General features: G+C 42.1%; 1 protein-coding gene across 1 annotated transcript; it reads left to right on the top strand.

Moving 5' to 3' along the window:
- Positions 1 to 8,371: 8,371 nt before the first annotated feature.
- On the top strand, positions 8,372 to 9,757 carry LOC124663500 (E3 ubiquitin-protein ligase RSL1-like). Its single transcript, XM_047201195.1, has 3 exons — positions 8,372 to 8,760; positions 8,870 to 9,496; positions 9,590 to 9,757. The coding sequence occupies exons 1-3, from the start codon at positions 8,372 to 8,374 to the stop codon at positions 9,666 to 9,668; spliced, it is 1,095 nt and encodes a 364-aa protein (XP_047057151.1). The 3' UTR covers positions 9,669 to 9,757.
- The last annotated feature ends 13,533 nt before the right edge of the window (positions 9,758 to 23,290 follow it).

Genomic DNA, 23,290 nt, shown 5'->3' with positions numbered 1-23,290 from the left:
GCGAAGAGATAGTGAAATACAGGTGGTATGAATGAATATGAGCAGTAGTAACGGCACCAGAAAAGTGCTTGCTGGCGTGTAGTTGATGGTGGTAATATTGCGGACGAAGAGAGATGCAGAGAAACAAGTAAACAAGCAACGATAGCGATGATTTAGGAACAAGGCCTAGGGATCATACTTTCACTAGTGGACACTCTCAACATTGATCACATAACAGAATAAATAGATAGATGCTAGACTCTACACTCTCTTGTTGGATGATGAACACCACTAATCGTGTAGGATTACACGAACCCTCAATGCCGGAGTTAACAAGCTCCACAATATTCAATGTTCATGTTTAAATAACCTTAGAGTGCATAACAAATCAACATAACCAAACCAAGTACTAACATAGCATGCACACTGTCACCTTCACACTACGAAAGGAGGCATAGATCACATCAATACTATCATAGCAATAGTTAACTTCATAATCTACAAGAGATCACAATCATAGCCTACGCCAAGTACTAACACGATGCACACATTGTCACCATTACACCGTGCAGGAGGAATAAACTACTTTAATAACATCACTAGAGTAGCACATAGATAAATTGTGATACAAAACACATTGCAATCATAAAGAGATATAAATAAGCACTTCACTACGCCATTCATAACGGTGAATAAGTATTCTGTGAAATATAGCCTAAGAGACCCACACGGTGCACACACTCGTCACCTTTACACACGTGGGACAAGGAGTCTCCGGAGATCACATAAGTAAAACCCACTTGACTAGCATAATGACATCTAGATTACAACCATCATCATATGAATCTCAATCATGTAAGGCAGCTCATGAGATTATTGTATTGAAGCACATAGGAGAGAGATTAACCACATAGCTACCGGTACAGCCCCGAACCTCGATGGAGAACTACTCCCTCCTCATGGGAGACAGCAGCGTTGATGGAGATGGCGGTGGTGTCGATGGAGGAGCCTGCCGTGGGCACTTCCCCGTCCCGGCGGCGTGCCGGAATAGAGACTCCTGTCCCTCAGATCTTGGCTTCGCGATGGCGGCGGCTCTGGAAGGTTTCTCGTACCGTGGCTTTTTTCGTATCGAAGTTTTAGGTCAGGGACCTTTATATAGGCGAAGAGGCGGAGTCGGAGAGGCGACGAGGCGGTGACACACTAGGGTGGCGCGGCCAGGGCCTAGGCCGCGCCGCCCTATCATCTGGTGGGCCTGTGGCCCCCCTCTGGCGACTCTCGGGTGTTCTGGATGCTTCCGGGGATTCTAAGATGCTGGGCGTTGATTTCGTCCGATTCCGAGAATATTTCCTTACTAGGATTTCTGAAACCAAAAACAGCAGAAAACAGGAACTGGCCCTTCGGCATCTCGTCAATAGGTTAGTTCCGGAAAACGCATAATAATGACATAAAGTATGCATAAAACATGTAGATATCATCAATAATGTGGCATGGAACATAAGAAATTATCGATACGTCGGAGACGTATCAGGCCACTTAGAGAAACTTATACACATAAGATATGATACATCTCCTTTTGATATCTTATTTATTTATTGTGTGTTGATTGGTCATGCTAAGCATATAATTCATTGAAGACTATGATGATGCTTTTTGCTCATCCTTGTAATAGTCTTATAATATGCTTTATCATGTCTTTCACATATCCTCTTGGTTGAGCCTTTTTATTATGGTGCCTCTTACTTGTTGCTCAACTATTTGTTTGTTGCAAGTGTTATGCTTATTTTTTCTATCTATGATCTATTGCAAATGTTTGTGTTTTAAATGGTAATGAGGGAGTGAGGATTCCATGTTATGCATATTGTATTCAAATACAACATTTTAATTTATGCACGTACCTTGGGGAGCTTCCTCATTTGATTTAGAGCACTATCTTTTGGTGATCATTAGAGTTTGATTCACTTGGTATTTTTTGTTTTTTTAATGATATTATGGGAGTGATGATTCCATGTTTGTGCACTTTATACTCCAATGCAAGTTGTCTAGTTTTGTGCACAAACCTTGGGGAGCTTCCTCATATTATTTAGAGTAATCTTCTTGATCTTATCATAATATCTATCTTTCTTTTGGTATCTTCTTTGTGGTTCATTTGGTTGCTTGCTTCATTTGTTGAAGCTTCTAGACTTTGTTATCTTTTTGCAATCTTTGATCCTATCTATAGTGTGATTCCTTCCGAATATTCGTCATTGGATACGTGCATTTGATTCCACTCAAATTATGAGAAATGCACACGCTATGGAGGAACTCTCACTATATTGACCTTCTAAATTTTTCACCCATTTCGGCAATTGGTGCCAATGGGGAGAAGTTTGGAGGGTTTAAGGGAATTTGGTTATGTCTTTGCTTTGTGCTTAAGCATGTGCCTTTATTGCATTGCATCTTGTTGCTTTGCATAGTTAAATAGTTAGAGGAAACTCCACTAGGCTTTGAATGCCAATATATGCAATGAAAGTCAAGATCATTCACACACGCATATATTATGGGGGAGTTTGCTCTATATATTCAACTTGCTTGCTACTTCAATTCCTTATATAAACCCTCTCAAAGAGATTGTCATCAATTACCAAAATGGGGGAGATTGAAATTGCATGGAGCCCCCATGTGTGGTTTTGGTAATTAATGACAATCCCTATGGACTAATGTTTGCATTGAGTTATATTTGTAGGAGTTGTCCATAGGCAATTCTTGAACCATATGTTGGCTTCAAGGTTGCAATAAGAAGAATTTGATGAAGGATATCAAGTGTCAAGTATGTCTTGAAGATGAAGATGAAGTGAACCCTCAAGTTACTTCAAGACATCAACATGTTTGTATTAGGTTGCAATAAGAAGAAATTGATGAAGGATATCAAGTGTCAAGTATGTTTTGAAGATGAAGATGAAGTGAGCCCTCAAGTTACTTCAAGACATCAACATGATGAAGAATGAAGAAATGAAGTGCAACTTCAAGATGAGCCAACTCGAGAGTTCATAAGCTTGAAGCTTGCCATGGAGAAATGAAGTGCAAGTTCAAGATGAGCCATCTCGAAGAGATCCTTTGCTTGAGTCTTGCCATCCATATGGTGATCATGGATATGTGAAGATGCGCTGAAGAAGAAGCTCTCCCATGGTGGATTATGGGGGAGCAATCCACATGGTGGTCATGGTTATGTGAAGATGCACCGAAGAAGAAGCTCTCCCATGGTGAATTATGGGGGAGCAATCCACAGGACTTCGTCAAGCAAGCACAAGCAAGAAAGGCGTTCCATCTTGTTGAGGTCAAGATCGTCGTCATCGAGCTCAAGTGGAATGTGCAAGTATAAGGTTTGCTCTTGATAGGGTTTCTTTCTCACCGGTCTCATAGTGTAGTTGGAGACCGGTTTATAGTTTAGTTGCCGTACTATCAAGAGGGCTCTCGAGTGTGTAACTCGATCGTATCATTCGGAGAGAGCTCAAACCTTTGCATCCTTGCATCATCTTTCTTGGTTGTTATTTGTACCTTATCCATGTGATGTTTTAGAGCTTGTGCTTATTCTCATGACAAGCTCTAGTTCATCGAAAACGGATTTCGCATAGATCACTTGTTGCGTTTTCGAGTTTGGTTCATCATCTTTCTTGGTTTTATTTGGATCTTATCCATGTTATGTTTTAGAGCTTGTGCTTATTCTCATGACAAGCTCTAGTTCATCGAAAATGGTTTTTGCATGGGCAACTTGTTGCATTTTCAAGATTGGAGGATTTACCGGTATGTCTTTTTTAGATAGGTCAAACCTTTCATCATTTGTTTCTATCCTCCCTTGTTGGACTATGATGGTTTCCTGCATGATCTTGTATAGCTTGTTCCTAGCTTTAAAACAAGCCCAAGATCATCAAAATCGGAGTCCGGATGCTAAAGTTATGCCCGTTTCAGTTTGATGTTTCTGCCAGTTTTCAGGGGGGCGGATATTCCGGCCCAAGTTTGGGGCGGATAATCCCCCCCTCCCCCCGAAAAATTCGGTTTTTGGGAAAATCTGGCCAAATATCCGGCCAAATGTCCGGCCCCCATCCAGGGGCATGTTTTCTCATGTTCTTAGCCGATTTTCGGGGCCCGGATATTTTGCAAATATCCGGCCCGGAAAATCCAGACTGAGCTGACCCAAACGGTCATATTTCGATGGGAGGGGGTATTTAAGACCCCCTTCTTCCTCCTTGGGCAGCTACCTCTTCCCCTTTGTGCTCTCCACCATTGTTGACCTTGAGAGCTTCCCTTTCCCTCTACTCCTCCTATGCTTCTTGAATCTTTTTGAGGGAAAAGGAAGAGGAGATCCAGATCTACATTCCTACCAATCAAATCCCTCTCTTTGTGAGGGGAATCTACTAGATCTAGATCTTGGAGAAATTTGGTGTTCCTCCTCTTATTTGTTCTTCCTCTCTTATTCCCCCAATAGCTTTTGTAGCTTTGTTGGAATTTGAGAGAGAAGGACTTGAGCATCTTTGTGGTGTTCTTGCCATTGCATTTGGTGCATCGGTTTGAGTTCTCCATGGTGATTCGTGGTGGGGAAAGCAAGAAGGTTGTTACTCTTGGGTTCTTGGAACCCTAGACGGATTCTAGGCCTTTGTGGCGATTTGTTGGGAGCCTCCAATTAAGTTGTGGAAGTGTGCCCCAACCTTTGTGTAAGGCCCGGTTTCCGCCTCGAAGGAAATCCCTTAGTGGAACCGTGACCTAGGCCCTTGTGGCGAGGGTCACCGGAGATTTAGGTGAGGCGCCTTCGTGGCGTTCGGTGTGTGGTGTGAGTACCGCATCTTGGGGTGAGGCCTTTGTGGCGTTGGTGTGCATCGAGCAACCACACCTCAAGGTGAGCCTCTTGTGGCGTTCGGGAGCACTAAGCCACCGCACCTCTCCACCGCAGATTAGCACTCGCAAGAGTGTGAACTCCAGGATAAATCATCGTCTCCCACGTGCCTCGGTTATCTCTATACCCGAGCTCTTTACTTATGCACTTTACCTTGTGATAGCCATCGTGCTTGAAGTTATATATATCTTGCTATCACATACTTGCTTGCATTGCTTAGAATAAGTTGTTGGTGCACATAGGTGAACCATAGTATATAGGATTTGGGCTTGATAAAGTAAACGCTAGTTTTATTCCGCATTTGTTAAGCCCATCTCGTAAAAGTTTTAAATCGCCTATTCACCCCCCCTCTAGGCGACATCTGTGTCCTTTTACCTAGGCGCGGCCCCGGCCCTGGCCACGCATAGGGGTGGTCTGGGGCCACCTGGCCTCCACCGACCTCACCCTTCCGCCTATAAGAAGCCTCCCGACACGTGAACCCTAAATCAATAAGCCTCCGTCCATGAAAAGTTATGTAGCTCCGTCGCCGCCAAAGACAAGATCCGGGGAACAGAAGTCTCTGTTCCAGCACTCTGCCGGGATGGGGAATTGCCCCCGGAGCCATCTCCATCGACTCCACCGCCATCTCCATCGCCGTTGCTGACTCCCATGATGAGGAGTGAGTAGTTCTCCCCCGAGGCTGAGGGCTTTACCGGTAGCTATGTGGTCTATATATCTCTCCATGTATGATCTTTATGTGATCATGAGCTTTGTAATCTAGTTGAATTTTTTTTTGAACGGGAAAGGGTCCCGAAGGACCGAGAGAGTGCTCTATTCATAAGCGGTGATCTTACATCTTACATAGAGGACATTTAATAAAAAAAAGAAAATACAGTAATCTAGTTGAATAAGTAGATGTTATTCTTCAACTATTATGCTACTCAAGTGGTTTTATTATGTGATCTCCGGGGACACCTTGTCCAATGGTGTGAAGGTGACAGTGTTCACACCGTGTTTGTTTCTTAAGCTTAATTTACAGAAATACTTATGAATTGCGGTGACTAATTAGTACCATTTTTGTATGCTCAAGGTGATAGTGTGGGGTGTCCATAGATTGGGAATGCGAACTTTAAGGAATGCTTATGCAGCCCTACGCACTGAATTTGTGTTTATTATCAAACCGGAGAGTGGTTTAGAGTAGCATAGTGAAGTGATAATATCTATGTATTCAATTATGGTATCATTGTTGAGAGTGTCCACTAGTGAAAGTATGATCCCTAGGCCTTGTTTCCAAGTATTCAAACACCGTTTACAACTAGTTCTGCTACATGTTTGCTTGCTGCCATTTTTATTTCAGATTGCAATTACCACTCATAATCATCCATATTACTTGTATTTCACTATCTCTTCGCCGAACTAGTGCATCTATACACCTGACAAGTGTATTGGGTGTGTTGGGGACACAAGAGACTTCTTGTATCGTAATTGCAGGGTTGCTTGAGAGGGATATCTTTGACCTCTACCTCCCCGAGTTCGATAAACCTTGCGTGATCCACTTAAGGGAAACTTACTGCTGTTCTACAAACCTCTGCACTTGAAGGCCCAACACTGTCTACAAGAATAGAAACGAGCGTAGACATCACATATTGTCATCATTATCCTTCCCAAGAGAATAATCATCTTGAATAATGATAAGGTTAGATAAGGTGTTGTTTAAACATGAAGAAGCAAATTGCCCTTTCTCACGACAAAAAATAGAAATCGTTGAATTCTTAACTTGGGGAGCTTTAGCTTGATTCTCTTTGGAAGTGATCTATATTCAACTTGAGGTTGAGCTTGAGCTTGACCTTGTGGCCGCTTCCCGTGTTGCTTCTCACTCATTTGCTTCTTCTTTTTTAATGGGCATGCTATAACATGATGTCCCTTAACCTTGCACTTGAAACAAATGATCTTGGCCGAATTTTGGACTTGGTCTTGGCCCTTCTTCTTGTTGCTCTTGCTCTTGAATTTATCCTTATTATTGGATTTGAATCCAAGAAACTAGAGTCAAACATTGTGGCACTTATTTTTGTATTACATGATTTCTCTCACTCATGAAAGGTCCCACGGATCACCTCATGCCTACACTTTTAACCATTAAAAATTAGTACTTAAGTTCTTTCGATGAAAACTGAAAATATGATGTTACTGTTTACTACTCCATCCGTTTCTAGATATAAGCCATATAGTTTTTTGAGAAAAATCCAGAACATAGGGTGTATTGCATTGCACCACTTGTCTCGACAATTTTTATAGGGATTAGTTTACATTTCTTTATCTTATGCAATGGCCTCTTCTCATGTCAATTGTCGAGTGGTAATCCTGCTCGAACCTAGTGTATTTTCCCCTTAATGTGTGTTCTTTAATTTCCCTGCCAATAACCTAGTTATAGTGAGAATAACTAAGGTAGTAGCATGCAACTACATGCATTATCAACTAAGCATTTTAATGACATGACATGATATTAAATTGAGGGAGAGATAGATGTAGTAACTACCTATATTAAGTTACCATAACATCACACTTTTCAAGATAGAATGCGTCTACAAGTTAATTAATGCAGTCATATGAAGATAGTAACATAGACTAGTGACATATGCATGACACTACTCTATATTACTTTCCAATGTGACTAGTCTTATATCAAAGAACGGAGGGAGTATTTTACTTTACTGCTTTGATCCACCTGTTGCATTCACCACTTGTTTTTCAGAACATTGATAGACATGTGTAGCTGAGAGTGAGGTCTCAATTGGTAAAATTTTATTGATATTCTTATGCTCCTTTTAAGTTAAATTATATATTTATGAATACTTTCCCTCGAAGATTTACAAGATTCCTTACACTTATGAGTGATCAGCCATCAAAGGCAGTTTCTTCAATTGTAAAAAGAAATATATTCGTAGCAGGACTGTTTAGGTGCTCTTCTCAAGCCACCACAAAAGAGTCGATCATTTCCCTTCTCCCTTTTGCCATTTCAAATGAGACCAGTGCTTGTTCAAAAAAAAAAAAGAGACCAGTGAAAGACATGAATGGGGAACGAAAAAACAAATATAACTGAGAGAGGACAACCTTCTTCTTTTGTTTTTAAATTGCCGAGCTTTTTTAGGGAGATAATTTGGCTTCGTGATCTTCAAGTGCCGAGTTTCTATTCCAGAGCGACACGTTTAGAATGGCACATGGTTGCGTTTGCTTTCTCTTTTTACTTTTGCAAGACGGTGCTTTTCGATGTTTTTTCTTGTCTTTTTTTTTACAGAAAGCTAAGTCACTTGTTCACGGAGGGAGCACTAGTAAATAAAAAGGACTTCTTGAGAGTTGAGATTACTTTACTGTGTCATACACTCATACTGTAGACTGTAGTTGAGAAGCAACTGAGCAAGGCACTAGAGGAGTTTAGCTCTCGCCGGTAAAATTCCCCAACTTGCTTGAACCCTTGTTCCCAAAATCCAAGTTGATATTCCCCAAATCCATAGCCAACAAAGAATCGCACGGCGACGAAGAAGCGCGATGCCGTTCGCCGGGACTTTCCCCTTGTCCGCCCTTCTCCTCCTCCTTGTCCTCTCGGCCGAGGCGCAGCCGGTGGAAGGCCTCATGCCGGCCGGCAACGCCACCGCGACGGAAGCAGCAGAGATGTGCGCCGTCTTCCACGGCGGGCTGGTGGACAAGGCGCCCGTCGCCGTGTTCCTCGACGACGCCCTGCTGCTGCCGTCGGCGTCGGGCGCGGCGCCTCCACCGGCGCCATGGCGGGCGCCTTCGCCGCCGACGCCGCCGCCAATACTGACGGACACGCTCGCGACTACGCCTGGTGCCGCGCCTGCGCGTAAAAAGGGCTTGAGCTGGCGAGCCAAGACATGGGTCCTCGCCGTCGCGATGTTGATCGTCCTGTTCCTATCCAGGTAACCCACCAACTCCATACTTTTCTTTAGCTCCTTGGTTCATTCCCATGACCGCGTGACGATGCACAAGTCGATTACAACGAATTGTAAGCCGCACAATATTACTCAGGCCCCAAGCGTCCCCAGTATCGCGCACCGACGGCAGTGGAGCCGATTCGCCGCTCGACGGCGACGGCGAGTTCTTCTACTGCGCCATCTGCATGGAGACGGTCGCCGACATCCTCAAGTTCAGCGTCACCTCTTGCGGCCACGAGTTCTGCTTCACCTGCGTCGCCCAGTACGTCGCCGCGAAGCTGGGCGAGAACGCCGCGCGCGTAGACTGCCCTGACCCTGGCTGCGGCGGCGCGGGCGCCGTCGAGCCGGAGAGCTGCCGCGGCATCGTCTCCCCGGATCTCCTCGACAAGTGGGGTTTCCTGCTGTGCGAGTCCTCGTTCGGTGCCGGTAACAAGGTGTACTGCCCGTACAGGGAATGCTCGGCGCCTCTTCTCGCAGATGATGGCGGGGACGCGATCGCGCAGGCGGAGTGCCCGCACTGCCACCGCCTCTTCTGCGCCCGCTGCGCCGTGCCGTGGCACGCCGGCGTCGAGTGCAGGGAGTTCCAGCAGCTCGGGCAGGACGAGCGCGGACGCGACGATCTCTTGCTCCGCCGGCTCGCCGGCCGCCAGAGGTGGCAGCGGTGCCCCAAGTGCCGGATGTACGTGGAGAAATCCGAAGGGTGCAATTACATCAAATGCAGGTGCTGTTGACAAAACGCGATCTGGCCATGAATCGTTGGTTCATAACCGTGGAACGATCTGTGGCTTATCTGCTTCTTCAACCTTGCTTGTAGGTGTGGATACAGCTTCTGCTACAGGTGTGCATCCAAGGTGTCCGCGCTAACCCATTACTGCAACAAGTGCAAGCGCTAGCGATCTGTTTGGTTTTGTTTGGTTCAGATAGACCTCACCACCAAGCTACCCAGTAGTTACTTAATTATTACTAACCGACTACTAATACTACATGGCTTCATCTTGGCCATGTTATCTCTAGCGAGAACTGAAAATATAGGCTTGAAACTAACATCTGGATGTACAGAACTAGTACGAGCTAGAACCACAAGTGCGCTTCGCTGCGCCGGTAATGCATTCTTCACATGTTTGAGTCAAAGTTGCTGTTATTCAAAGTGCATTCACAAGGTAAGCACTATCTTGGTGCAAAGCCCAACAGGTAGCCAATACAGATAACATGAGAGACAGCTAACACATTGATTCCTCCCAAGGTGATCTCACATGAGCCTTTGCTCCCACCATGCACCATGATCCAACCATCTTTAACCAGCTTCAACTTCAGGACGTCTATATAGATGACGAATCAAGATGAAACCCAACCACTTTCATCAATTCTAGCTGAAAATCTTGTTAAGTTGCTTGGTTGCATTGGCTTGCACATGATGGCTCCTATACAGATAAAACCTAAACATGGGCTGAAACAACAGAAAAGAACTAAACACTGCAATGCAATATGTGTAAACCAAATAAATCCATCATTTGCATATCATGTGAAAGAACGGACTTGTGGGTTGTGAACTCCGTTTGGATGTGGTTGCTTTATTTATAAAGCGGGACGAAAGCCTATTTTGAGAAGGTGAAAGAGCGGACTAATACTATATATGAATGCAACATTCGGAGATTCACTGCCAGATGCATAACTATGCATAGTTACACTCAGAAAAACAAATTATAATTTCTGAACAATGATTAGGCAACAACTTTTACTGTGGATACACCTCAATTTTCTTTTTTTTCAATCAATTAATATATTAATATCGCAGAGATACCAATTACATCCAGCCTCTGCAATAGCGTAGTGCCCTACTAGCCATACGGATGCACACAACCAAAAAAAGAAAGAAAAAATAGAAAAGAAAAATCCCGCTAAAGTGACCAATTTCTTGTAACAACGATCTCAATTTTCTATACATAAGGAAGATGCCATTTTTGTGGACTTCTTTTCTTGTCTTTCCAGTGCTCTTCTAAACACTTCATAACACTTCTCTCGAGTGGAAAACACCTCATTCGTCTACTTTGGTTCATATATTTTAGTCATATTGATTATTCTATCATTTCATCTCCAAAGAATTGAGGGAATTTATTGCAAATTTGGAATACAATAACTTTCCATTATTTCCTCTAAAAATTATGGCTCTCTATTATTGTTTTCGTCTGCCACATACCGTGCATTTATTTGTTCATTCAGTTATGTGGATAATGCTTTGGTTTGTTACCTTTGGATATATGTCCTCCTTTTAGTATGGCCATAATAAGGATTTTAAAGTGTGAATTTCTTAAACATGGACTACTCCTGTTTTATCCAGGTCTTATTTACTCAAGAATGTATTGCAATGCTACTAGTGTTCACTATTTTCTGATAAACATGGATTAGTCCAGAAAATATTATATTATCCGCTTATTTATTTCACCTAGAAGTAGAGAAGCTTAGAAATTACCATCTCCAAGAACAACCATTATGTAACTTTACATATACATGCTCTTGCTTTTTCACCATTTAATTAGCTACACAGCATGCTAGAAATGCAAAGAGAATATGTCACATAGGCAATATGGAGCACGAAACAAACTATAGGCTTTCGGTGTTGTCTTCAGGTCCTTACTTCACACATCAGGTGTTCTACATGGTAGCATAACTTCTCTCTTTAGTTTTATTCAAATTTATGTGGAGAGTCTGTCAGCAGTGAGATGTTTACTGAATGCCAGGTTTGTTGCAATCCACTTGACCTGTTTGATTAGCTAATAATTTTGGGCTAAGGGTTCTCTATATCTCTGAACTGAGGTCCAGTCAAAGGGGGAATATAGGTAATTAATCGTGTTAGTAGTACAAAGTAATATACCTCATTTTTATTGTTTTGCAAGCTGCATATTTCTTGTATCCCTTCCATTTGGGTGAGTTTCTTGCTATGTAATTGTCCTATGTTACTTCTGCCATTGGAATGCCCACTATATATATTCAGAAACATAACAGGGTTATGAAAGTGTTACTCTACTAGTTACTATGGCGCATCAGTGGAGGGTACGTTAGTCCGGACTTTCTTGGGGTGGGTCCTCTATGCAGGTGCCAGACGTTGGTCGCGACGCGCCCCAGATGCTCTTCCTCGAAGTAGTGGCTAGCTGTTGGGCGAAGTCAAGCTTTTTTTTTTCCTTTTCTTGTTGCAGTGTAGCGGGTTTGGGTGCTAATCCCAGAACTTAGAGATGTTCTTTCGAAATGCATTGAATCGGCCGCTTGGTCTTCCTTCTGTGCAATATGATACACCTGTCCATGGTGTACGCTTGAGAAAAACTCTACTGGTTTGGCTCTGCTTCTACTGGCAAGGAGAACTTTCTGTTTTGTGCTACCTGCCAGTGCTTATCTGATGATGACTGCCATTTGAACCACTGTGATACTATCTCTTGGTTTACTCTGCCTATAACACAGGACTTTCTTTCATTCACAAATTCATCAATTTAGCTACTTCAGAGGCTTAGCCATACTTTTCTAGACCTCGAAAACATTGTCATATTTTTCTGTGCCCAAATGGTGTAACTAGTGATTATACATGCAATTCGGCTGTGATCTCTTTGTCCATGTCAGGAAATATATTATCTCAAAAGAAGCCTGGGCTAGAGGCTGTAAGGCCATGTACTACGTGGTGCCGGTTCATTCTGAAATGTTGTCAGAGTTTGAATCGATCTCTAATTTCCACTATGTGTAGAACCGCACCAAAGTCTAGCAGTGGGGTACAGCTTAGATAAAGTAAGGTTCTTTTACTCATTTTCTAATCCTTTAGCTTGGACTGATCTGCCATTTTCTGCCCATGCATGCTCATACCTGTAGAAATACTATTGTTTAATTGTAATGAACCGAACCAAGAACTTGAGTCGCTTTTGTTGTCAGACATGATGATTCGATGCTCTGCTATGTATCGAACCGATTCAAAAGCCAAAATGAATCGCTTTTTACACACATAGTACATGGTCTAAGGTTAAATGGACAAGCTATTTTCGTGCGATCCGATGACAAAAATCATGAAGGCCACTTCTCTTTTATTTTGTTGCAACATGCTTATCGGCTAATTCTGTAACTAAGTTGTCCCTGATTTTCAAAATGTTGGCAACCAATGCATAATTGCATATGCTATCAAAAAGCATGCCACAGTTCCATTATTTTACATCAGTTGTTATCTTTGATGCTTTATAATGAAAAGAGCTCGCCATTGTTGCTGACATGGTAACATTGAAAGGACACGGATGTCGCCTAGAGGGGGGATGGGGGGTGAATAGACGATTTAAAACTTTTACGAGATGGGCTTAACAAATGCGGAATAAAACTAGCGTTTACTTTGTCAAGCCCAAAGCCTATATACTATGGTTCACCTATGTGCACCAACAACTTATTCTAAGCAAGAGTTCACCTATGTGCACCAACAACTTATGCTAAGCAATACAAGCAAGTATGTGATAGCAAGATATATATAACTTCAAGCACGATGGCTATCACAAGGTAAAGTGCATAAGTAAAGAGCTCGGGTATAGAGATAAGCCGAGGCACGCGGGAGACGATGATTTATCCCGGAGTTCACACTCTTGCGAGTGCTAATCTCCGGTGGAGAGGTGCGGTTGCTTAGTGCTCCCGAACGCCACAAGAGGCTCACCTTGAGGTGTGGTTGCTCGATGCACACCAACGCCACAAAGGCCTCACCCCAAGATGCGGTACTCACACCACACACCGAACGCCACGAAGACGCCTCACCTAAATCTCCGGTGACCCTCGCCACAAAGGCCTAGGTCACGGTTCCACTAAGGGATTTCCTTCGAGGCGGAAACCGGGCCTTACACAAAGATTGGGGCACACATCCACAACTTAATTGGAGGCTCCCAACAAATAACCACAAAGGCGTAGAATCCGTCTAGGGTTCCAAGAACCCAAGAGTAACAACCTTCTTGTTTTCACCACCACGAATCACCGTGGAGAACTCAAACCGATGCACCAAATGCAATGGCAAGAACACCACAAAGATGCTCAAGTCCTTCTCTCTCAAATTCCAACAAAGCTACAAAAGCTATTGGGGGAATAGGAGAGGAAGAACAAAGAGGAGAACACAAAATTCTCCAAGATCTAGATCCCAAAGATTCACTCACAAAGAGGTGATTTGGTTTGGTCAAAGTGTGGATCTAGATCTCCTCTCTCTTTTCCCTCAAAATGGGGCAAGAATCATGGAGGGATAGAGAGATAGAGCAAGCTTCTCAAGAACAACAATGGAGGAGAGAGAGAGAGTTGAAGAAGCCACGGCCCAAGGAGGAAGAAGGGGGGTATTTATACCCCCCAAGAAAATCGAGCCGTTGGGCAAAACCAGGGCCGGATAATCCGGCCTAAGTAAGGGCCGGATAATCCGCCCCCGGATAATCCGGCCTCAGGGACAAAACCTGGTAAAAATCCGGCCAAAAGTCCGGCCCCTATCCAGAGCTACTTTTCTTCTGGTCCTTAGCCGATTTCGAGGGGCCCGGATATTTCCGAAAAATCCGGCCCGGAGAATCCGGCCCGGAAAATCCGGCCTGGCAAACTGCAGAAACACCAAAACTAAAACGGGTATAACTTTAGCATCCGGACTCCGATTTTGATGATCTTGGGCTTGTTTTGAAGCTAGGAACAAGCTCTACAAGATCATGCAGGAAACCATCATAGTCCAACAAGGGAGGATAGAAACAAATGATGAAAGGTTTGACCTATCTAAAAAAGACATACCGGTAAAACCTCCAATCTCGAAAATGCAACAAGTTGCCCGTGCAAAAACCATTCTTGATGAACTAGAGCTTGTCATGAGAATAAGCACAAGCTCTAAATCATCACATGGATAAGATCCAAATAACAACCAAGAAAGATGATGAATCAAACTCGAAAACGCAACAAGTGATCTATGCGAAATTCGTTTTCAATGAGCTAGAACTTGTCATGAGAATAAGCACAAGCTCTAAAACATCACATGGATAAGGTCCAAATAACAACCAAGAAAGATGATGCAAGGATGCAAAGGTTTGAGCTCTCTCCGAACGATACGATCGAGTTACTCACTCGAGAGCCCTCTTGATAGTACGGCAACTAAACTATAAACCGGTCTCCAACTACACTATGAGACCGGTGAGAAAGAAACCCTATCAAGAGCAAACCTTATACTTGCGCATTCCACTTGAGCTCGATGACGACGATCTTGACCACAACAAGATGGAACGCCTTTCTTGCTTGTGCTTGCTTGACGAAGTCTTGTGGATTGCTCCCCCATAATACACCATGGGAGAGCTTCTTCTTCGGCGCATCTTCACATAACCATGACCACCATGTGGATTGCTCCCCCATAATCCACCATGGGAGAGCTTCTTCTTCGGCGCATCTTCACATATCCATGATCACCATATGGATGGCAAGACTCAAGCAAAGGATCTCTTCGAGATGGCTCATCTTGAACTTGCACTTCATTTCTCCATGGCAAGCTTCAAGCTTATGAACTCTTCGAGTTGGCTCATCTTGAACTTGCACTTCATTTCTTCATTCTTCATCATGTTGATGTCTTGAAGTAACTTGAGGCCTCACTTCATCTTCATCTTCAAGACATACTTCACACTTGATATCCTTCATCAATTTCTTCTTATTGCAACCTAATACAAACATGTTGATGTCTTGAAGTAACTTGAGGGCTCACTTCATCTTCATCTTCAAGACATACTTGACACTTGATGTCCTTCATCAAATTCTTCTTATTGCAACCTTGAAGCCAACATATGGTTCAAGAATTGCCTATGGACAACTCCTACAAATATAACTCAATGCAAACATTAGTCCATAGGGATTGTCATTAATTACCAAAACCACACATGGGGGCTCCATGCACTTTCAAACATGTGCAACGATATTTAAACCAGTTGAACAATATATAATTGCAGAATTAAAGTAAACATTACAAATCTGATCGAGCACTCGCACACTATACGCTGGCTCGGCAAAGCGTGCTTTACCCTCCACTACAGGGAACACACAAGGTGCCGATGGCCATTGGCGGACCTATGTTGAAACAAAATTAGGCCATGGCCCGCCCAACTCAGTCCAAAACATTGAAGTGTGGGAAGAAAAATTGGCCCAAAAATGCAAAAATAGATGGTCTTCTTTGGGCTGGCCCACCCAACAATTGTGTTGTAGTTTCGCTACTGCCGACGGCCATCCTCTGTGACGACGGCTAAATGTCGGGGCCGTCGGCACAAGGACCGTTCCGGCTAGGCCAGCAGGCAAGCCGTCGGCACAGGAAAACCATCGGCACAGGAAGCCATGTGCCGAAGTTTTTGCCGTCGGCACAGCTATTTTCCATTTTACCACATTAATCTTAGAAAAATCATAACTAAATTATTATAATTCACAAAAATACAAATAATATATAAAAAAAATTAGGAAAATAAGATCTATCTTGGAAAATATCGAATTTGAATATTGCAAATATCTCAAAAAACCTTTTCAAAAAAGAGCTATCATATGGGATGTTTCATGGCTTTCACGCCGAACGACCAATGTTACGGCTAGAATCATCGCATACTTTGTGATAATGTGCCCATATTATGCACACCTATGCATCTTGGGATGGCGAACAATGTTGCTAGAGGAAGTTTTCATTTTCGTTGCACCAAAAAGCTATTTTCCATTTTCCGAATCCCAAAAATGGGGTGTTTTGTGAAGCAACCACCAAATGAAAGTTTCACAATGGTACCACCCTATTTTTCAAAAATACTAGATCACCTTACATACATAATTTCCCAACCGGGGTATCTGAAACATTTATGTCCACCCCTCGTGAAAAAAGACAGATTTCTACCAAACTAGAAGGAAACCGGTCAGATTTGAACTATATCTACATGATTTCCTTATTGTCATTTGAATTGAAGATTAACATTACTTATTCATTTTACATAAGTAAACATTTGGAACTCAAAAAATAAAGATGTGCGACATGAAGGAATATATATTAATATGATTGATATGGTAGTATTATCAATAAAGTGTCATTTATTTCATGGAAGTTGGTTCCAGAAGGAATAGAGAGAAGTTAAGCGTGCTAGAGCTGGAGTAGTGTGAGGATGGGTGACACAGAAGTTAAGCGTGCTAGAGCTGGAGTAGTGCAAGCATGGGTGACTAACCGGGAAATTTTGAACAGAGAGAAGTTAGGCATGGCTGCTGATGGGCTCTAGCGGTTGCAACGTGGCGAGTTGCAGCGGCAGCGACTCGCGGCGACAATGTGTGTGAGAGTGTAGCGGAGCTAGGTGTAATGATGTTTTTTCTTAATTATCTAGACCCACTTCAGCTAGTGGCATGGTTTTACGGTGCTGCGGTACTAATGCAAAAATACTAGTTGCGTTTAGTGAAATACCGGTAGCGAACATTAACTTAATATTGGTGACGTCAACTGTTCTGTAACGCTTGCGGTTTAACTAGTGGCGGCAATACTATAAAACGCCACTAATGTAATCTCACCCATATAGGTATTCCTACTAGTGAGAGGTGCTTAGTAAAATACATCAATTCATTTAATAACTTTTTTTTGACACAAATACATTAGGGAAAGGCTCCGTATTGTGTTATTTTTCTATTAATAAATTGTGGGGTATTTACAATGAAAGTATCACTTATTACAAGCTCATAGGGTATCAATCCTGGATTGCATCCCTTCCTTAAGACTAGGCTTAGCTCTATGCATAATAAGAGTAAAAGTGGCTTTAAATTTTCCAATACATCTCTGAATATTTGGAGGATTTCCATTAAAAATCGCATCATTTCTTTGGTCCCAAATGCTTCAACATCCAGCAATCATTATTTTCATAAAGAAATCCAAGGAAATCCTCCGTTTAGCATCATCCATCATTTGGTAAAGATTCATATCCACATTCCATTCAATACCTAGTGCCCACCAGAAGCTTTGACTGAATGTGCACTCAAAAAAGAGGTGTATATTTGTTTCTTCAGGGCATGTATCACATAAAATGCAGTCTGAGAACTCCACATAGAAATATTTGTGTTTCATCATCTCTTTTGTATTAAGTCTACCATTAAGCAATAACCAGGCAAAGAATTTGTGCCTCGGAATGCTACAAGCTTTCCATATTGTAGAGATGCAGTTAGGTGTATGATGATTTTCAATAAGTTTCCTGTACACCTTTATTGCAGAGAAGTTACTTCCCTAATGAAATGACCATATGTCATAATGTGTTGTAATATTCAAATCCAGCAAGTCTTGCTCCAGGTTATGCAATTCTTTATGGGCAACATTACTAAGGGGAATATGAAACATCATATATATTATCACTATTTACTTCAACTGCCTTGTGAATTGTGATCTTCTGATTTCTAGCAAAAGAATGCAAGTGGGGGTATGGATCTTGTCTGATATCACTGTTCCAACTGTCCTTCCATAGAATGACTGATTTCCCATTTTGAATATCCACATTTGTCATCTCCTTATATTTGTCCTGAAATGTCAGACAATCCCTCCACCAAAAGGAGGCCTTTGTGTTGATTGTTTGTGGAGTACCTCTATTTTCATAATATGCATGCCAGATCAGTTTCACCCAAGGGATATCTGCATTATTATAGAATTTGTGCAGATTTTTCATTAGGGGAGCTTGGTTCTGCACTCTGAGGTTCAAGATCCCCAAACCTCCCTGATTCTTTGGCATGCACATCATTTCGCAGCTTGATAGACATTTTCCTTGAATTTTATTCTCTCTGTCTGACTAAAGGAATTGCCTTCCACTCTTCTCAAAGTGGACAAAAATAGTAACTGGTACTTTAAAGGAGCACATTGCATACATGGGCAAAGACTGAATCACAGAATTCAACAGTTTTACCCTTCCAGTATATGACATCAAGGATGAAATTCTAGAAAGTTTTTTTTATCAATTCTAGATACCATTGGCATAAGATCAGATACTCAGGGCCTTATGGTACCCAAGGGCAAACCCAAATATGTAAAAGGCAGGCTGATGTCTACGGGTGCTTCTATTCTTGTAGACAGTGTTGGGCCTCCAAGAGCAGAGGTTTGTAGAACAACAGCAAGTTTCCCTTAAGTGGATCACCCAAGGTTTATCGAACTCAGGGAGGAAGAGGTCAAAGATATCCCTCTCATGCAACCACCGCAACCACAAAGCAAGAAGTCTCTTGTGTCCCCAACACACCTAATAGGTGCACTAGTTCGGCGAAGAGATAGTGAAATACGGGTGGTATAAATAAGTATGAGCAAGTGGCAACGACACCGGAAAAGTGCTTTGCCCGGGACGATAAACAAGCAAGAGTAACGCGATAGTAGTAACGCAGATAAAACGAGTAAACAAGCAGCAATAGCAGTATTTAGGAATAAGGCCTAGGGATTAGACTTTCACTAGTGGACACTCTCAACTTTGATCACATAACAGAATAGATAAATGCATACTCTACACTCTCTTGTTGGATGATGAACACAACTAATTGCGTAGGATTACACGAACCGTCAATGCCGGAGTTAACAAGCTCCACAATATTCAATGTTCATATTTAAATAACCTTAGAGTGCATGAAAGATCAACACAACTAAACCAAGTACTAACATAGCATGCACACTGTCACCTTCACACTATGTAGGAGGAATAGATCACATCAATACCATCATAGCAATAGTTAACTTCATAATCTACAAGAGATCATAATCATAGCCTACGCCAAGTACTAACACGGATGCACACGCTGTCACCATTACACCGTGCAGGAGGAATAAACTACTTTAATAACATCACTAGAGTAGCACATAGATAAATTGTGATACAAAACACATTGCAATCATAAAGAGATATAAATAAGCACTTCACTATGCCATTCATAACAGTGAATAAGTATTCTGTGAAATATAGCCTAAGAGACCCACACGGTGCACACACTTGTCACCTTTACACACGTGGGACAAGGAGTCTCCGGAGATCACATAAGTAAAACCCACTTGACTAGCACAATGACATCTAGATTACAAGCATCATCATATGAATCTCAATCATGTAAGGCAGCTCATGAGATTATTGTATTGAAGTACATAGGAGAGAGATGAACCACATGGCTACCGGTACAGCCCCGAGCCTCGATGGAGAACTACTCCCTCCTCATGGGAGACAGCAGCGTTGATGAAGATGGCGGTGGTGTCGATGGAGGAGCCTTCCGGGGGCACTTCCCCGTCCCGGCGGCGTGCCGGAACAGAGACTCCTGTCCCCCAGATCTTGGCTTCGCGATAGCGGCGGCTCTGGAAGGTTTCTCGTACCGTGGCTTTTCCGTCTCGTGGTTTTAGGTCGAGGGCCCTTAAATAGGCGAAGAGGCGGCGTCAGAAGGTCGAAGGGGCGCCGACACTATAGGGGGGCGCGGCCCCCCCTTGGCCGCGCCGGCCTAGGGTTTGGTGGGCATGTGCCCCCTCTCTGGCGGTTCTCGTGTGTTCTGGATGCTTCCGGGCAAAATAGGAACCTGGGCGTTGATTTCGTCCAATTCCGAGAATATTTTGTTACTAGGATTTCTGAAACAAAAAACAGCGAGAAAACGAGAACTGGCACTTTGGCATCTTGTTAATAGGTTAGTTCCGAGAAAATGCACGAATATGACATAAAATGTGCATATAACATGTAGATATCATCAATAATGTGGCATGGAACATAAGAAATTATCGATACGTCGGAGACGTATCAGCATCCCTAAGCTTAGTTCTCGCTCGTCCCGAGCGAGTAAACGATAACAAAGATAATTTCGGAGTGACATGCCATCATAACCTTGATCATACTATTGTAAGCATATGTAATGAATGCAGCGATCAAAACAATGGTAATGACATGAGTAAACAAATGAATCATAAAACAAAGACTTTTCATGAATAGCACTTCAAGACAAGCATCAATAAGTCTTACATAAGAGTTAACTCATAAAGCAATAAATCAAAGTAAAGGTATTGAAGCAACACAAAGGAAGATTAAGTTTCAGCGGTTGCTTTCAACTTGTAACATGTGTATCTCATGGATATTGTCAACATAGAGTAATATAACAAGTGCAATATGCAAGTATGTAGGAATCAATGCACGAGTTCACACAAGTGTCTGCTTCTTGAGGTGGAGAGAGATAGGTGAACTGACTCAACATAAAAGTAAAAGAAAGGTCCTTCAAAGAGGAAAGCATCGATTACTATATTTGTGCTAGAGCTTTTATTTTGAAAACATGAAACAATTTTGTCAACGGTCGTAATAAAGCATATGAGTTATGTAAATTATATCTTACAAGTTGCAAGCCTCATGCATAGTATACTAATAGTGCCCGCACCTTGTCCTAATTAGCTTGGACTACCGGATCATCGCAATACACATGTTTTAACCAAGTGTCACAATGGGGTACCTCCATGCCGCCTGTACAAAGGTCTAAGGAGAAAGCTCGCATTTTGGATTTCTCGCTTTTGATTATTCTCAACTTAGACATCCATACCGGGACAACATGGACAACAGATAATGGACTCCTCTTTAATGCATAAGCATGTGGCAAAATTAGTGTTCTCATATGAGATTGAGGATATATGTCCAAAACTGAAACTTCCACCATGATTCATGGCTTTAGTTAGCGGCCCAATGTTCTTCTCTAACAATATGCATGCTCCAACCATTAAGGTGGTAGATCTCTCTTACTTCGGACAAGACGGACATGCATAGCAACTCACATGATATTCAACAAAGAGTAGTTGATGGCGTCCCCAGAAACATGGTTATCGCACAACAAGCAACTTAATAAGAGATAAAGTGCATAATTACATATTCAATACCACAATAGTTTTTAAGCTATTTGTCCCATGAGCTATATATTGCAAAGGTAAAGAATGGAAATTTTAAAGGTAGCACTCAAGCAATTTACTTTGGAATGGCGGAGAAATACCATGTAGTAGGTAGGTATGGTGGACACAAATGGCATAATGGTTGGCTCAAGGATTTTGGATGCATGAGAAGTATTCCCTCTCGATACAAGGTTTAGGCTAGCAAGGTTATTTGAAACAAACACAAGGATGAACCGGTGCAGCAAAACTCGCATAAAAGACATATTTTAAACATTATAAGACTCTACACCGTCTTCCTTGTTGTTCAAAACTCAATACTAGATATTATCTAGACTTTAGAGAGACCAAATATGCAAACCAAATTAGCAAGCTCTAAGTGTTTCTTCATTAATGGGTGCAAAGTATATGATGCAAGAGCTTAAACATGAGCACAACAATTGCCAAGTATCAAATTATTCAAGACATTTTAGAATTACTACATGTAGCATTTTCCGATTCCAACCATATAACAATTTAACGAAGAAGATTCAACCTTCGCCATGAATACTATGAATAAAGCCTAAGGACATATTTATCCATATGCAACAGCGGAGCGTGTCTCTCTCCCACACAGTGAATGCTAGGATCCATTTTATTCAAACAAAAACAAAAACAAAAGCACACAGACGCTCCAAGTAAAGTACATAAGATGTGGCCGAATAAAAATATAGTTTCAAGAGAAGGAACCTGATAATGTTGTCGATGAAGAAGGGGATGCCTTGGGCATCCCCAAGCTTAGATGCTTGAGTATTCTTAAAATATGCAGGGGTGAACCACCGGGGCATCCCCAAGCTTAGAGCTTTCACTCTTCTTGATCATAGTATATCATCCTCCTCTCTTGATCCTTGAAAACTTCCTCCACATCAAACTCGAAACAACTCATTAGAGGGTTAGTGCACAATAAAAATTAACATGTTCAGAGGTGACACAATCATTCTTAACACTTATGGACATTGCATAAAGCTACTGGACATTAATGGATCAAAGAAATTCATCCAACATAGCAAAAGAGGCAATGCGAAATAAAAGGCAGAATCTGTCAAAACGGAACAGTCCGTAAAGATGGATTTTATTGAGGCACCAGACTTGCTCAAATGAAAATGCCCAAATTGAATGAAAGTTGCGTACATATCCGAGGATCACGCACGTAAATTGGCTTAATTTTCCGAGCTACCTACGGGGAGGCAGGTAGAAATTCGTGACAGTAAAGAAATCGCAATCGCTGCATGGTAATCCAAATCTAGTATGAACTTTACTATCAAAGACTTTACTTGGCACAACAAAACACAAAACTAAGATAAGGAGAGGTTGCTACAGTAGTAAACAACTTCCAAGACTCAAAATAAAAAACAAAATTACTGTAGCAAATAAACACATGGGTTATCTCCCAAGAAGTTCTTTCTTTATAGCCACTAAGATGGGCTTAGCAGTTTTAATGATGCACTCGCAAGAAATAGTATTTGAAGCAAAAGAGAGCATCAAGAGGCAAATTCAAAACAAATTTAAGTCTAACATGCTTCCTATGCATAGGAATCTTGTAAATAAACAAGTTCATGAAGAGCAAAGTAACAAGCATAGGAAGATAAAACAAGTGTAGCTTCAAAAATTTCA

Source organism: Lolium rigidum, chromosome 6 (assembly GCF_022539505.1).
Source record: "Lolium rigidum isolate FL_2022 chromosome 6, APGP_CSIRO_Lrig_0.1, whole genome shotgun sequence".
Classification (NCBI taxonomy): Eukaryota; Viridiplantae; Streptophyta; class Magnoliopsida; order Poales; family Poaceae; genus Lolium; species Lolium rigidum.
Note: the sequence above shows the minus strand (reverse complement) of the source record. Positions and strands in the feature narration are given on the sequence as shown.